Source organism: Excalfactoria chinensis, chromosome 4 (assembly GCF_039878825.1).
Source record: "Excalfactoria chinensis isolate bCotChi1 chromosome 4, bCotChi1.hap2, whole genome shotgun sequence".
Taxonomy (NCBI): Eukaryota; Metazoa; Chordata; class Aves; order Galliformes; family Phasianidae; genus Excalfactoria; species Excalfactoria chinensis.
In genome coordinates this window covers 12,200,049-12,214,066 of record NC_092828.1, presented here as the reverse complement: position 1 = coordinate 12,214,066, position 14,018 = coordinate 12,200,049, and the positions used below count along the sequence as shown (strand labels likewise).

General features: G+C 37.0%; 1 protein-coding gene across 1 annotated transcript in view; it reads left to right on the top strand.

Annotated features, from left to right (window-relative positions):
• The window catches only part of SLC2A9 (solute carrier family 2 member 9), an 83,554-nt gene that overhangs the window by 30,162 nt on the left and 39,374 nt on the right, over positions 1–14,018 (top strand). Inside the window, exons 7-8 of the mRNA XM_072335099.1 lie at positions 8,522–8,709; positions 11,155–11,265. Of these exons, the coding sequence (XP_072191200.1) occupies positions 8,522–8,709; positions 11,155–11,265 (299 nt within the window). The remainder of the gene's footprint in view (positions 1–8,521; positions 8,710–11,154; positions 11,266–14,018) is intronic.

Genomic DNA, 14,018 nt, shown 5'->3' with positions numbered 1-14,018 from the left:
ACTCAGATTCTTGTAAGAAGGTGTAAGGGATACAGTCTGGAAAGGAATTTTTATATGAGTGAAAGCAGAATATTCCAAGTGTAAATATCTTCTTGGCAATTATCTTTCCCTTGCTTTTTCCATTTGTTTTTCTATGTCACTAAAAATAAGTGTTGCTTTGGGTTTTGTTTTTTTTTTTTTTGTGCATGAATTTCTCCAGCAAGCTAACTTATATAATGTTATGCTTGGTGATAGAAACTCAAATCATCCTCCTGCTATGTGTTAGACACTACATGCAATGTTCACTGAGGAGTGAAAGATGATTTCAGACTTTATGACTGTCCTTTATGTACAGTCTTTGCCATTTTCTTAATGAAAACACATTTTTTCCCTGGATTTTGCTCCAGTCACTTTGTTTGCCACATGTTCTGTGACTCAACAACCTTTGTTAGTATGATAAAAATGGCACATACCTATTTATCTGAAAACATTCTGTGCTCGCATATTTCTTGCTTCAGTTTCACAGACAAGAATGTTTTTTTCTTACCTTACATTCTATGTATAATCTGTAATAACATCAAAAAAAGAAAGTTTATGTACACTCTGCCCCTTGAAATAACTATGGCCAGTTACAGTTTCTAGTACATCACACTGAGAAGAGTGTTTATTTTTGCTTATTGTAGTGATCTTTTTAAAAGAGGACCGTACATAGAAGGAAAGAGCCTGCTTTTGATATATTTGGTCTCCATAAATGTTCAGCAGGTATCAGCAAATGTCAGTGTGAGCCATTTTTCACTCAGGGAAGAATTCAATGACACACCTTTCCTTCATATGCATTTCCACATCAGACACCATTTTGTCAGACTGCTCCTCTGCTGCCATCTGTCGCACGGCAACAAAATATAATGGAATACTGTCAGGAAGACCCAACTTCTACTCTCATACCAAAACATCCACCTCTGATATTCTGACAGCATAACTTTCAGAGCAACCCTCTTAGGATCAGATAGTTTGCTTTTTTTGTGTGTTTTTAAAAGGAAGTAAAAGAAATTGGACTTTGATAAGAATTCTGAGCTTTGCAGAGATTTGGGGAAGCAGGACACAGCTTTTCCAGAGACTACAAAGGAAATGACCTGCCTGAGGATCTTGAACAGACCATCCAGTAGGGAAACCACGGCAAGCAGCTTAGGGCAGGCAGTTGAGTAGCTCAGTTCTGTAGCACTATACCTGGGGTTGGAGAAAACGTCTTTTGCTGCCAAACCTAAACCATCTCAGTTCAACTTGATAAAATTGTAGATGTATTTCCAGAGCTATGTCTGGCAAAGAGCCTGCATCTGCAATCATGTTGCATAATGTAAGACTTGTTTTAGAGATCTATTCAGAATACTTCCGCAGTGCTTGGAAACCTTACTAGTGACTGTAGAGCTGGCTCTCTTGCATGTAGAGCTTAGAAACTGCTGTAATTTCTCATGAAAACAACTTCACCTGCTTGGAAATTCACACCACTTACTGTTGGTAATAGGCCAATTTCAACACACATGTTCTAAAAATGTTTGAAAATGAATCTAGAAGCATCAGAGGTAGATTTTGAAGTAGAAGACATCAGAATAGCAAAGTTACCCACACCTTATTTTCCAGTGCTATGGTAGTTGAGATGGTTTTTAGCCAGTAGCTTAATGAGGTTTCCGTCAGATGAAAAGGTGAATTTCATGAGCCACTGTAACAAGCATAGCTGTAAATTTAGGCACCAAAAAACAAAGGAGACCGATATCACTAAATTTTTAATGTTGATAGATATGAACAGAAGCTCTTGGACTTGATTAATTCTAAAATCAAGATTTAACTCTGATAATTGGTGCAGTACATATTGAAACTCTTTTTGACTGTAATCTGTGGAGATTACAATACAGCTGGTAACTGATGAATCTAGATAGATATATGAATCATAGAATTACTCAGGTTGCAAAAGACCTCAAAGTCCAACCACAGCCTCATATATAATGAGCCTAAGACAGTAATGTCAATATATTCCAATTAATTTCCTTCCCTTTCCTTACCTACTAAAAAGGGATTCTTCCAAGATTAGACAATTTCCTTCCCAAGCAAGGCAGCCTGTTGGGATATCAGATGCAAAATAGGTACAGATGGTTGTTAGGTAAGATTTAGCTGTTCACAATCCATAAAATTCCCCCTGTAAGGCAGTGTAGATCATATAATCTTATATTTCTCTGTTGTAAAGTATCTACATGGCCTTGTAATCTCCCTTCTTCTAACACAGATTTGCAAATGAGAGCATCTTTGTATGCTGAGTCACCATCCCTGGAGGTATTTAAAAACCATTTGGATGTGGTGCTCAGGGATATGATTTAGTGGAGGGTTGTTAGAGTTATGGGAATTATGGTTAGGTTGCAGTTGGACTTGATGATCTTGAAGGTCTTTTCCAACCTGAGAAGTTCTATGATTCTATATGTAGTTAGTATACAGATAGGTGGGGAAGATGTTTGTGTGATTCATGGAATGCCTGGGTGAAAAATGACCAGAGAGACCTGCACTGTCAGCTTGATGGATGGGATTTGGAGCTTTTGTCTCCACCAGGGCACACAGAGAAATCCAGATGAGGCAAGAGCTGAGTTTCTGTAATGCAGTAAAATAGCGAAAGCAAGTGTGAGGGATTCACAAAATAGGAATGTGAATAACTGAATCGACAATCAAGAAAAATCATCTGCATTGTGGCTTTATCTGTAGAAACGCATAAGGAAAAGCCTGTGTATTAGGGAGACCAGAGAATTATGACAAAACTACTGCTCATAAGCCATTACTGACAATGCAGTATTCTCCATTATAACAATGACTACAGTAATGCTCTTGAATTATTTGTCTTAGGTTGGATCTGCACAATAACATGAGGAATGTGCAAGTCTGTTTTGTGACTAAATCCTCTCTCTTTCCCCTAATGGAACAAGGCTACTTGTGCAAATTTCATACATTTCATTGTGGATTATGTCTTTTTGGAGAAATATAAAACCATTATTTGCAAAAGGTCCACTGTATTTAAGGCAAATGACTACATTAGTCTTTTTATAAGATACTCCATGTAAAAGCTTCTAAAATGGAGATGCCAATGTTAATCTTCCTAATTATTTTAGAGCAATAAAAATCCAATGGGATAATGTAGGTCACTGAGTTTCCACAGAGTTCTGTGCCTGCTTTAGTCTCTCCATTTTTTTTTTCTGCCCTCAGGAGATAACCAGACTTTAACTACCAAATTACAAGTGGCCTAATTCTCTTTTTTGGCAGCAGTGTAAAAGAGTGTGATTCCTTTAAGTGGCAAATAAGAGACATAACAAGGAAAAAGGAGCAAAGGGATGAAAAAGAGAAATGATGAGGCAAGAATAGGCAGGTGTCATTGTCTGAGTGTAAACCACAATGCTACGAGGCAAACTATTTCATGAGCACAGGAGTAAGGCGGGTCCAGATGACCTTTCTCCTTATGGTTACAATGCTAAAAGCAGTACTAGGAGCTGAGCACTGCTGGTCTTCCTGAAGTCAATATCCTGCATCTGGCTCCCTGAAACCACTACAAGTCAAATCCAATCCTGTATTCTTTTTTCACTGCTGAATGTTGGAGAACTATCTGGGGGCAGAGTGATTGACTGGACTCACAGTACAATCTATAACCCTGCTTTACTCAATAAGTTGGAAGTCTGGTAATGGAGAGAAGGAAAAAACCATCCCAAGTCCCCTGTCTTTGGAATAAAAGAAGGGAGAAAAATGCTTGACAAATAGCTTGTATAATAATAAGAAATATTCAAGTGATTGAAAGACTCTAAAAGGATATTATCATTAAATTCTGCATTATGAACATGTAAACAGAATAGCATGGTTAGAAAGGGATAACTGGAAACAAATGGAAAATGTTCACCTGTGTGGGCTCACAGGGAAAACTCCAAGAGAAGTGATCTCTAGAAAGAGATCCTTCCCCAGTGGTAGTCAGAACTTAAATGGGGTCTAGAAGAGGTGGAGCCAGGCTACAGCCCTTCTGCTCACACAGGTGAATTGCCTTCACCTGTGCTCCCACAACTTATTCAGTGCTCATCTTAGATGGTCAGTCAGAAGTTCAGGCTGTGATTCAACAGTTCCCATACAAATTGCTAAGAAACTGTGATAGCAAAAAGGTAACAGAGTAGGAAGAGGAAAAAGAAATCAATGGCTGTGATTGCATCCAATTTATTCTCTTCATTTAAGATCCAGACTCTATGATGGTGAGACAGGTATTTGGTATTTGCTGAAAATTTGTTGCATGCCAAATGAATCCCTGGTCTGTGACTGTGTCTACTGGATATATAGTAATACAAACAAGATCATCAGTAGTATTTTGGTAAAGCAGAAAAAAATCATGGTTAACAACATTGTTTACAAATATCTGGAGAGCGGAGTATATTTCTGAAGAATACTGCTGCAAAGAGGAAATCTGTATTTTAAATATAGCTACAGTAACACATCATGTAAACCAATAATGGAAGTCATTTGGTATCCTAGCTTCCCAGAGAACCATAACATTATTATGTCTTAAGGGTCAAATAACTTGGATATAATGTCACAGTAACATCTGTTGGTGACGTACAAAATCTGTTCATTTGCTGTGTTCAGTCACACATTTAAATTCCCGTGGTTATTGAAGGAGCATTGCACCTGGTGTAAAAAATAATGTGGTTTTAAAATTCTTTAAAGGATGTAGTTTGAGTTGATACCTTTTCATGTGATAAAAGAGCAAGGCCATTTCTGATTTTAAAAAAGCAAGTCATTATTTTCATTTCAAAGACCCTCATGGAGCCTACATGTATCAGAGACATTAAAATCAGAGTTACTGCAGGAAACAACAACAAAAAAAGCTGCAAATCTAATGATTTAGATGCAGTTGTTATTAGTGTCAGGAAGGTCACCTATGATTTATTTCAGTTTATCTGTGCTTTTTGCATGTCTCTAAGCATTATAAGCTATACTTGCTGGTTTAGAGCTGGCTGCCAAAAGCTGGAGTTACCACAGTGTGTCTGCCTTGCTTGCAAGCTTTTCCTAAACCTCGTGTCTTTTAGAAAATTCACTTGGTTTATTAGAAATCTGGCATAGTTCAGTTTATCAGTTTTTGTGCTAAGTCGGCATGCGGTTATTTTGTTTCCTCTGTACATCTTGGTTAGTTTCAAGTGAGTCTAAATAGGGAGCTGATAGTCTATAAAACCAGGTGTGTGAGAAGGGGTATAGATGTAATGCCAAACGAGATGTTCACTCACAGGTCTGTGAGCAAGTCTTTTTCTTGCTGCTGTATTTACTGAACTGGAATATCAACTTTGGATTTAGTATTAATGTTGCCATGCTACACTGTGGTAGTTAACATTTAAATAACTGTTTAAATCTCTTTTAGCAAATACTTACGAATTACTCTTCTGGCTATTCAGTACTCTGATAAAAATCAGTGGTATGAGAAAACATTGGGTTGTGGGTTTTTTTTTGTTTTTTTTTTTTTTGTTTGTTTTTTGTTTGTTTGTTTGTTTCATTTTTCAAATATTTTTATAATTTAAAATTACTACAAGGAAATTACTGCACAGCTGATTCAAAAATACTGAAGTCAGATGGTTTTTCTGCAAGCACTGAGGCAAACAGTGAGGCTCACTGTATGTCCATCAATACCCAGAACAGAAGCCAGTGTTAATGAAAGATGCCTCACTGGGTCTATCCATACCAGTACACTGTCTTTGACAGTAGCCAAAGAGGATGCTGTTTGAGGGGAGTTTATACAAAGCTTAGTGTTGAATACCCCAGTTTTAGTGTACTTCATTACCAGTGAAATGAAAATGAACATATCCATGGATAGCACAGGACAATAATATTCAAACAGCTTTGTACTGCTTCATTTTTCAAGTTTTCAAAGGTGTATGAGCTAGGATCTTCTGGTCTATGAAAATTAACAAGAAATCTGGAGAAGTTCTAAAGATTGCTAGAACAAGCAGGGTACAGATGTGAAAGCAAGGTATCCCTATGAAGGGAAGCAGGAAATGAGTCACTACAGTGGGAGATAAGAATGACTTCTGTGATTCTCAGTGCCAGCAATGCAGGAGTTTAAAATGCAAAATGAGCAGAAATGAAAATAACAAATTAAATGACCTCTGATTTTTCCCGGTTAGTGCAGCGTTGATTTCCACATTAATTATGTATAAAACTGTGATTCTTACTGTACTGAAACAGTGTTAATGAAATAACCCTAAAGTTGTATTGAGTAGCTGGAAAATTTGTTAATGTTGTCTACTGAAAAATATGCATAGATAGCATGGCATTTTCATAGCATTTCCTGACTTGATTATTTATGCGTCTGTCAGTGTTTCCTATCAACTTTTACATCTCTGGTCCTAATACCAGGGAGGAAAGAAAAAGAAAGCAGGTGTCTATTTTTTTTCCTGCCTTGTGCTTGGTAATTTTTGGTAGTTGCTGTTTATCATTGTTGTTGCTTGTTGTTTTTGTTTTTAACTTCCTGGTCCCTCTCAAAATGCAGTAAGCTCTCTTGTGCAGAACAGACAGATTGCTTCCATTTTACTTGACTGCACCTATATTTTTCACTTGTGTGCCCTACAGAAATGCAAACAGGAAAAAATAAAGAAAATTGTGCACTGACCTAATTTAGGCCAATAAACTAGATGCTTAAAAATCTATGAGAATCATTTCAAAGGAGGATAATGGAGTATATGCCTGGTTATTCTCACAGTTATCTGAATTTTTGTCAGCGCTCTAGCAGTACAGACAAAAGTGAAATTAAAGCATAAGACATCAACTGTAACATGCTACAGGTTGTTCCAACACTACACTACTTTAAATACATTGCACTCATTTTAACAACTGTTTTGTATGTCATTTAATAATTACTGAGCAATGGCACAACAACAAAACTCAGCAGTTTAAATTCTTGATTCTAAGACCTGAATCTGTTACTTCGTTTCTGATTTATGAGAACTACGTGGAAGGACAGCACTCATGCTGTCTTAGAGAATTTGAAATTTCTGACCTCTCCTTTCCTGAAAGAGAAACTGAATATCAGAATAAATGAATGTTATGAATTGAATTAGCACCCAGAGGTGGTGAGCATCCATCCTTTGAAAAATTATGCCTTCTGTTAGCTAGGGTCCACCTGGCAGAGTGTGCAGCACTGCACACTCACCAAGTGATGAAGCAAATCAGCCATCTTGTTCATGTGGCCAACCCCTCACAGCATCGAATGGCCACTACTTGGCCTTTTTACCTACCGAGTGAAGTTACATTTTATAGCTTCTAAAACTAAATGGAGGCTGGGTGTTTTACTCTTGACTAGTCAATGTTTTTGGCTTTTTGATCATCCAAGTTCTTTTTGTGTTCCAAAAGAATGGACTGAAAATGTGAAGGTTACTGATTAATATGTGGTGCTGTGCAAAGCAGTGGATAAGACAAAAATGAGTTTGGCTCCTAGGATAAATAAATCAACTTATTCATTTAATAAAAATAACTCATTATTTCCTTTAACAGGAGCAACATTAAAGTGACCTGCTGTGTAAAGGATTGTTTTTAGAGTAAGCATCCTACTGGGTCACAAAGCCTTGTTAAAGGAATATATTTAATATAATTGTTTCTCTGCAGTTATTCCAAGATGATGAACATTTTAAATATCTCTTAAAAAGCCAACCCCTGGGATACGTTCATAAAATTGTGATGAAGTAATCATTAATTTATACCATATTTGTATTACAAGGTTGGTGGAGATGCACCACCTCCACCAGGAGGTATTCACTTGTAGTACTTTTTTGAGGGGATGTGAGAGGAAAAGCTTTTATCATTCAATCTGGAAGGATTTCTCAGTGAGTCAACAACATACAGTGATATAATACTTAGTTGTTTTATTTGCAGCAAAATAGAGGGTTGTTTGCTTATATTTACCAGTTGAATTTGCTCCAATATGTCAATTGTCAACAGATAGAAACTTTTGAACCTCTTTGGATAGTCCTTTCTAATAATAAATACATTGAAGAAATTAATTCTTATCTGTATGGTATTGAAAATTAGACAATATGAAGACAAATAGCTATTACTTTCAAATGTTTGCCTTTCTTGTTTCAACAGGCTTATACACATTTTTACATATTATTACTTCTCTATCCAATCTATCTTCAGCAATAAAATTTGCTATACGGTTTGGTCACAAAAGTAGCTAACTTAAATAACATTGAGAACTGCTTGATATTAAACTTTTCTTTCTCAGTTTATACAGGGTTTTGACTCTGCATTAGGCTTTATTCTGTATTATATATGAAATAATATAAGGAGAGGTTTGATATGGTGCTAAATTATTTATATTCTTGTTGCAGTTTCAGAAATAGATTGCAAGAATTATACCCAGAATAGAGTCATATTTTTGGCAGAAGAATAATTATGTTGGAGCCCATAAATGTCTCCAGCTTGCCTCACGTATCATGAAACAAGCCTGTTACAAATGATTAGTGTCTAGCTTAAAGTTTGTTCTCTGTAGCATTTCAGACCTTCCTTGGGAAAGAAGATGTGTCTCAAGAAGTAGAAGAAGTTCTGGCAGAGAGTCGAGTCCAAAGAAACACCAAATTAGTGTCAGTGCTTCAGCTCCTTAGAACCCGTGCTGTACGATGGCAAGTGATCACTGTGGTCGTCACCATGGGTTGCTACCAGCTTTGTGGGCTAAATGCAGTAAGTGTCCTTCAGAAACTGTGCTTGGGGGCGTCAAGAAACATACAGATGTGGCAATGAAAGAAATTGTTTAGTGGGCATGGTGCGGGTGGTTGGTCATTGGACTTAATGAATGTAGTAGTCTTTTCCAGCCTTAACTATTCTGTGATTATAATTTAGGCTCTCTAACATTTTTGATCACATAAGCAAAATAAAATGACACAGCTAAATTTACGGGGGAAGAAGGGTTTGGGGCCTTTACAGTTATTAAATAAGTCATAGAAATTGTTCAGTATTCCTTGGCAGAGCAGAACCACGGTCTCATTGCTTGTGTGTGTGTGTCAGGGGTGCAGACCAAAATGAAAGCTGGAATTGTTTTAAAGTATAATTTAGTGCCTTAGATAAACTATTTTTGTTTTGACCTGTACGTTGAGTTGGCTATTTCAAGCCTCATTTTCACTTTATTTCTACTTCATTTCTCCAACCATGTTACCCATGATAACATTATTCATATCAAACTTACATTCTGAAATTAACTGGTTCATCCAGAAAAAAACAACAACAACAAAAAAAATGAATGATGAAAGCAATTAAGGGAAGTATTGGACCACGTGAATACAAGCTCAGGTTCCTTGTCTCTTCTGCTTGGCTTTCCTGACCAATCACCCAAAGCTCAGAAAATAAAGTAGAGGCACAGGTACAGATGTGTCACTAACTACTCAGTCTGGTTCTTGGTTTGTCTGTCTGTGTCTGAAGTCACTTGCTGGGTGCGAGTCACTGTCAGCAAAGTTTCACTAACTGCAAAAGCATCTCTTAAGGCATAGCTCTCGCCCTTCACTTTGTCTGTAGTGCCTGTTAGTCTGTGTGATCTTTCCAATAACCACCATCTGTGCAGGGCATATGGGAAAACTGGACCTCTTTCAGGCAAGTCTCTCAGGTCCTTCTCAGGGGAAATTAACCAAATGGCAGACTTCTGTAATCATCCTGCTGGTATCTGTGTATGTTTACTCAATTTTAAGGCTTTATTTTATATTTTAAAAAATAAAATATTAAAAAATAATACATTTGACAGATTCTATGTAAAATAGAAATCATGATACAGCCCAGATCATATTAATCTATTTGATTATAACAGAATACCAGACAACCTGACCTCAACTGACAATTGTAAATGAACCCATATTAGTCTCTTTTCATCTGATAAAGCATATCTCTGATGCATAACATTTGTAATATTTATATTCCACTATTAGATCTTGGTTATAAAGGAGAGTGAAACTACAGAGAAGTTGCAATTCACTGGTAGACTTCAAATTTTTCATATTAAAAAAATATATTGTACTGCATGTTACTTTGATGGAGTCATTCCCAAATGGGATCCTTATGCTTCCATGGGGCCCCTCCTGCTACAAAAGGACTGTATTTCCAGTGCCAAGAAATCTTGCTATGGATGGGGCCATGCAGCAATCTGTTCTTGGTAAGCAAAAGACCTACCATAGTGTGTGCCCTTCAAGCTTACTGTAGAGAAGACATGGCATCAGGCAGCTGGAGGAAGAGATCTGTATGCATACAGCATGCAATGTAATACGCATTAGTGTTGTTGCATCAACTGCTATTTCACTGCTGTCTTTTCACAGAATTATAGAATGTTTGATGTGAAAGGGATTTATAAAGGTCACCTTCCCTGAAAAGGTCCAACTCTCCTGCTATGAATGGGGACACCTACAGTTCAATCAGGTGCTCAGGGCCCTGTCCAGCCTGACACTGAATGTCTCCAGGAATGGGGCAGCCACCACCTCTCTTGTCAACCCCTGTTGAAGGGAGTTATTAAGAAATTATTAGGAAGGAATGTATTTAGGGTGCTTACAGGTGTTTGTAATCCATGATTCATTTCATCCTAAAAACTATTGACTCTTCAACAAACCACCCTCAATCTGAAAGTATCCTTCTTCCCTGCTGTTAATAAAGAAAGGTTAGGGCAGTTGCTTGACTGCAGGTTTCCACATTGCAGTGAAGTACAAGACAAATCTCACACCTTCTGTCCAGGGAAGCAGCAGTTTGTGTTATGCCTTTCAGTGTCTTCTTTCTGATCTTTCCTCTGTTGTTAAGTGTCTCTGAAGAGTCCTCTAACACCACACAAATTTGTTCTTTCAAGTGGTATGGCTTTGTGTTCTTGTATCCTGTTGTTCAAAGTAAGTTTCTTTGATTTATTCCTAAAGTGAATTAAGGCAAACTGAGTTAGAGCTCCTTATAATTCTGTCTGAGTCCAAGCGGAAGTGTACGGTTTTGTGACTAATCCACTGAAATTTGCACCTTCCCTTCACTTGCCATCCTGCCCAGCTCTCAATACCTCAGGAGCACTCGGTATTTTAACATCTGGTGTCTGGTAGACGACATACTTGAACTGAATGACAAAGGCTTGTATTCCAAACCACAGTGATTAATAACTCATTCACTTCCATACAGATCTGGTACTACACAAACAACATCTTTAGCGAAGCTGGAATCAACAGAGAAACAATCCCATACGTTACCCTAAGCACTGGTGCTGTAGAGACCCTTGCTGCTGTTTCTTCTGTAAGTAAAGTTATAAGAATCCATTAACATGCTTAATACTTAGATTACCAATGTTATTTCCTTATATAGGTTAAAACATGGCCAGAATAGTATTTTGAAGTGCAGTAATAAATAAAAACAATTGAAAATGCTATTTCTGGATTTAATTCTAAATTAAAGTCTAAATTCTAAATTAAAAGTCTTGTTACTTTTCGACTTTTAAATGTTGTTAGAATCCACAGCATCCTAAAGCAATATGTTTCACAATTTAAAAACATAGTGTATGAAATAGTCCTTTGCATTGAGACTGCTGAATATAAGCTACACCAGATGTGGGCTATATGAAATGATAATTAATTAATTGCAAAACTATTCTTAGAGAGGTAGCTGTCACTGTGGGATTCTGTGTCTGTCCAGCGTCCATTAGTCCTAAAATTCTCATTAGGTAAGAAAGATCCTTTTTATAATCACCTGTGTCACTTAAGATCACCAAAGTTCAGAAACTCAAAAATGTTTACAGGAACAAAAGATCTTAAAAAATAGGACTTGTGGCCTGAAATTGATCTGATGAAATTCAGTAATGAAAGGTTCCTGGTGCTGCACTTTAGGAAAGAATAGCTTCATATGCATAAATATAAAGTGTCGTGTGGAACTCTGTCAAAAGGCTTACTGAAGTCACAATCCATCATGTTTTTCATTTTCTTTCTATCTGCTTAGCTTTCTCCCCAGCAGCAAAAGGAGTCGTACTGATCTGCACTGAACAAATCTGTTTTGACTGCTCTTATCACCTTACTATCTTCTAGCTGCTGTCAGACTGATTGGTTAATAATTTATCCCAATGTCTAGGGAAGACAAGGGATTCTGCCTTCCTTCTCCCTGTGCAATAAAAGACAGGTGCTCACCCTGCCTAGACCCAGTGCTCTAAGAAATTATAACTGACACACAAGAATTTTGGGATCTTCATGATTATGAATGCCCCATTTTTATTAATAAATTTTGAGGTAGAAAAAGGTAGTCTCTAATCAGCATTCTACTGCATGCAGATTCGGGGGGAAAAAGTGACCTGGCAATAAAAATAGTTTCTTTTATCAAAGCAAAATATTTATGCAGCTCATCATCTATAATTGTAGAAAGCCACAAACAGTTGCCTACATGAGCAAACTGTTCACTTCTAAATTTGCCTACCATGCTAATTTGTTTTGTCTGTATAAAATTTCAATTGTGTGAATTTGTAAATGATTTACATATGCTTTACTCAGTCCCACAAAACCATTTCTAAGCATGTCTAAGAAATGAAATAAAATACTTAGTGATTCATTTAGAATATAAAATACTGAATTATTTTAGATGCAACGAGTCACTAATTACTTGTTACAAATTTCATCCTCATTTCACAGTTTCAAATGTAAATATGTGGAATCTTTATAGAGAAATCTGTGAGCTGAGACATGCATAGATTTATATATTTGAGAAAAATAATGAGAAACAGCAAGCAGTGGAAAGGAGATATTGACCAAGAAACTTCCCAGACAGCTGGAGTTCATGTCGACATATTTTCACTACAGGATGAATTGCAAATTGTGATCCTGTTAATGCATGCTGCCTTAATCCACAAATGGTCAATGTGATCATTTTTAGGCAAGGACATTATTCTTTCTAAATTGCTTTATTACTGTCGAGCTTTAGGATAGACAAAATTACATGCAAGGAAGTAATGATGTAATGCCTTCCAGGAAAAAAAAAGTCTTATGAAACACCACTCTGTACATTTGAGTGACAGTCTGTTAGAGGCTGCATTTTCTCAGTACAAATCTTTCTGCAGGATATATATGAAAATGAAAGTTCTGTAGACACAACTCCATGCTTTCAAGCTTTAGAAATATTTTTTGAGTAATCTGTTTTTTGTTTGTTTGTTTGTTTGTTTCCCAGTCTTTTCTATCTTCAGGGTATTCAGAAGCTAATATTAGAAAATAAAACACCAGCCACAATAGTTTATCATAGATCAAGGTCAATATCTAGTCTATCTTTTATGAATGTGTGCCTGACACAAGACAGACGTGGTATTTTTAATAGATAAATCATCAGTATTAGAAACTTTGCTCCGTTGAAGATTGCTTATTGAAGTCACACAACAGGAATTAGTGGGGTTTTAGTGTGCTGCCCTAAGAGCTGACCCAGGCACTACCAAGATGAAGACTGGAACAAATCTGTGTGTGGGCTGCATTTTGGTCAGGCTAGCCCAGCAGAGGTTCAGTATGGAGACCATATTCTTTGAATGAAAAAGTTCCTCTGTCCAGTGAGACTGACTATGGATGGTTTACTGTAAAATAGAAACTCAGAAATCAATTCCTTTGCTGATAGTGATCCCTAGACTGGTAGCTACCAAGAGGGAGGCTTGGAATTCAAACTGGTTCTTAAGGGCAGTAGTAAAGGACTGGGGTTGAAAAAGTGTTTGGACATGCCCTCAGAAATATGGTTTGAATTTTGGGTGGTCCTGTGAAAGCCAGGAATTGGATTCAACGATCCTGGTGGGTCGTTTCCAACTCGGGATATTCTGTGATTCTGTGATCTTACCTGGCCATGGCATTAACTCAGATTTGGGTGAACTGATATGCCTGGGAAGGTACTTAACACTTGTATTTACTTAGGTAATCAAATTTGGTGCTGGACCTTTGAAGTCCAGTCTAGGTACTTAAATAAAATACTTTTTCTTTGTTTTGCAGTTGTATAATTCCTACCAGAGGCAAAACTATATATACATCAAAAACTCATTT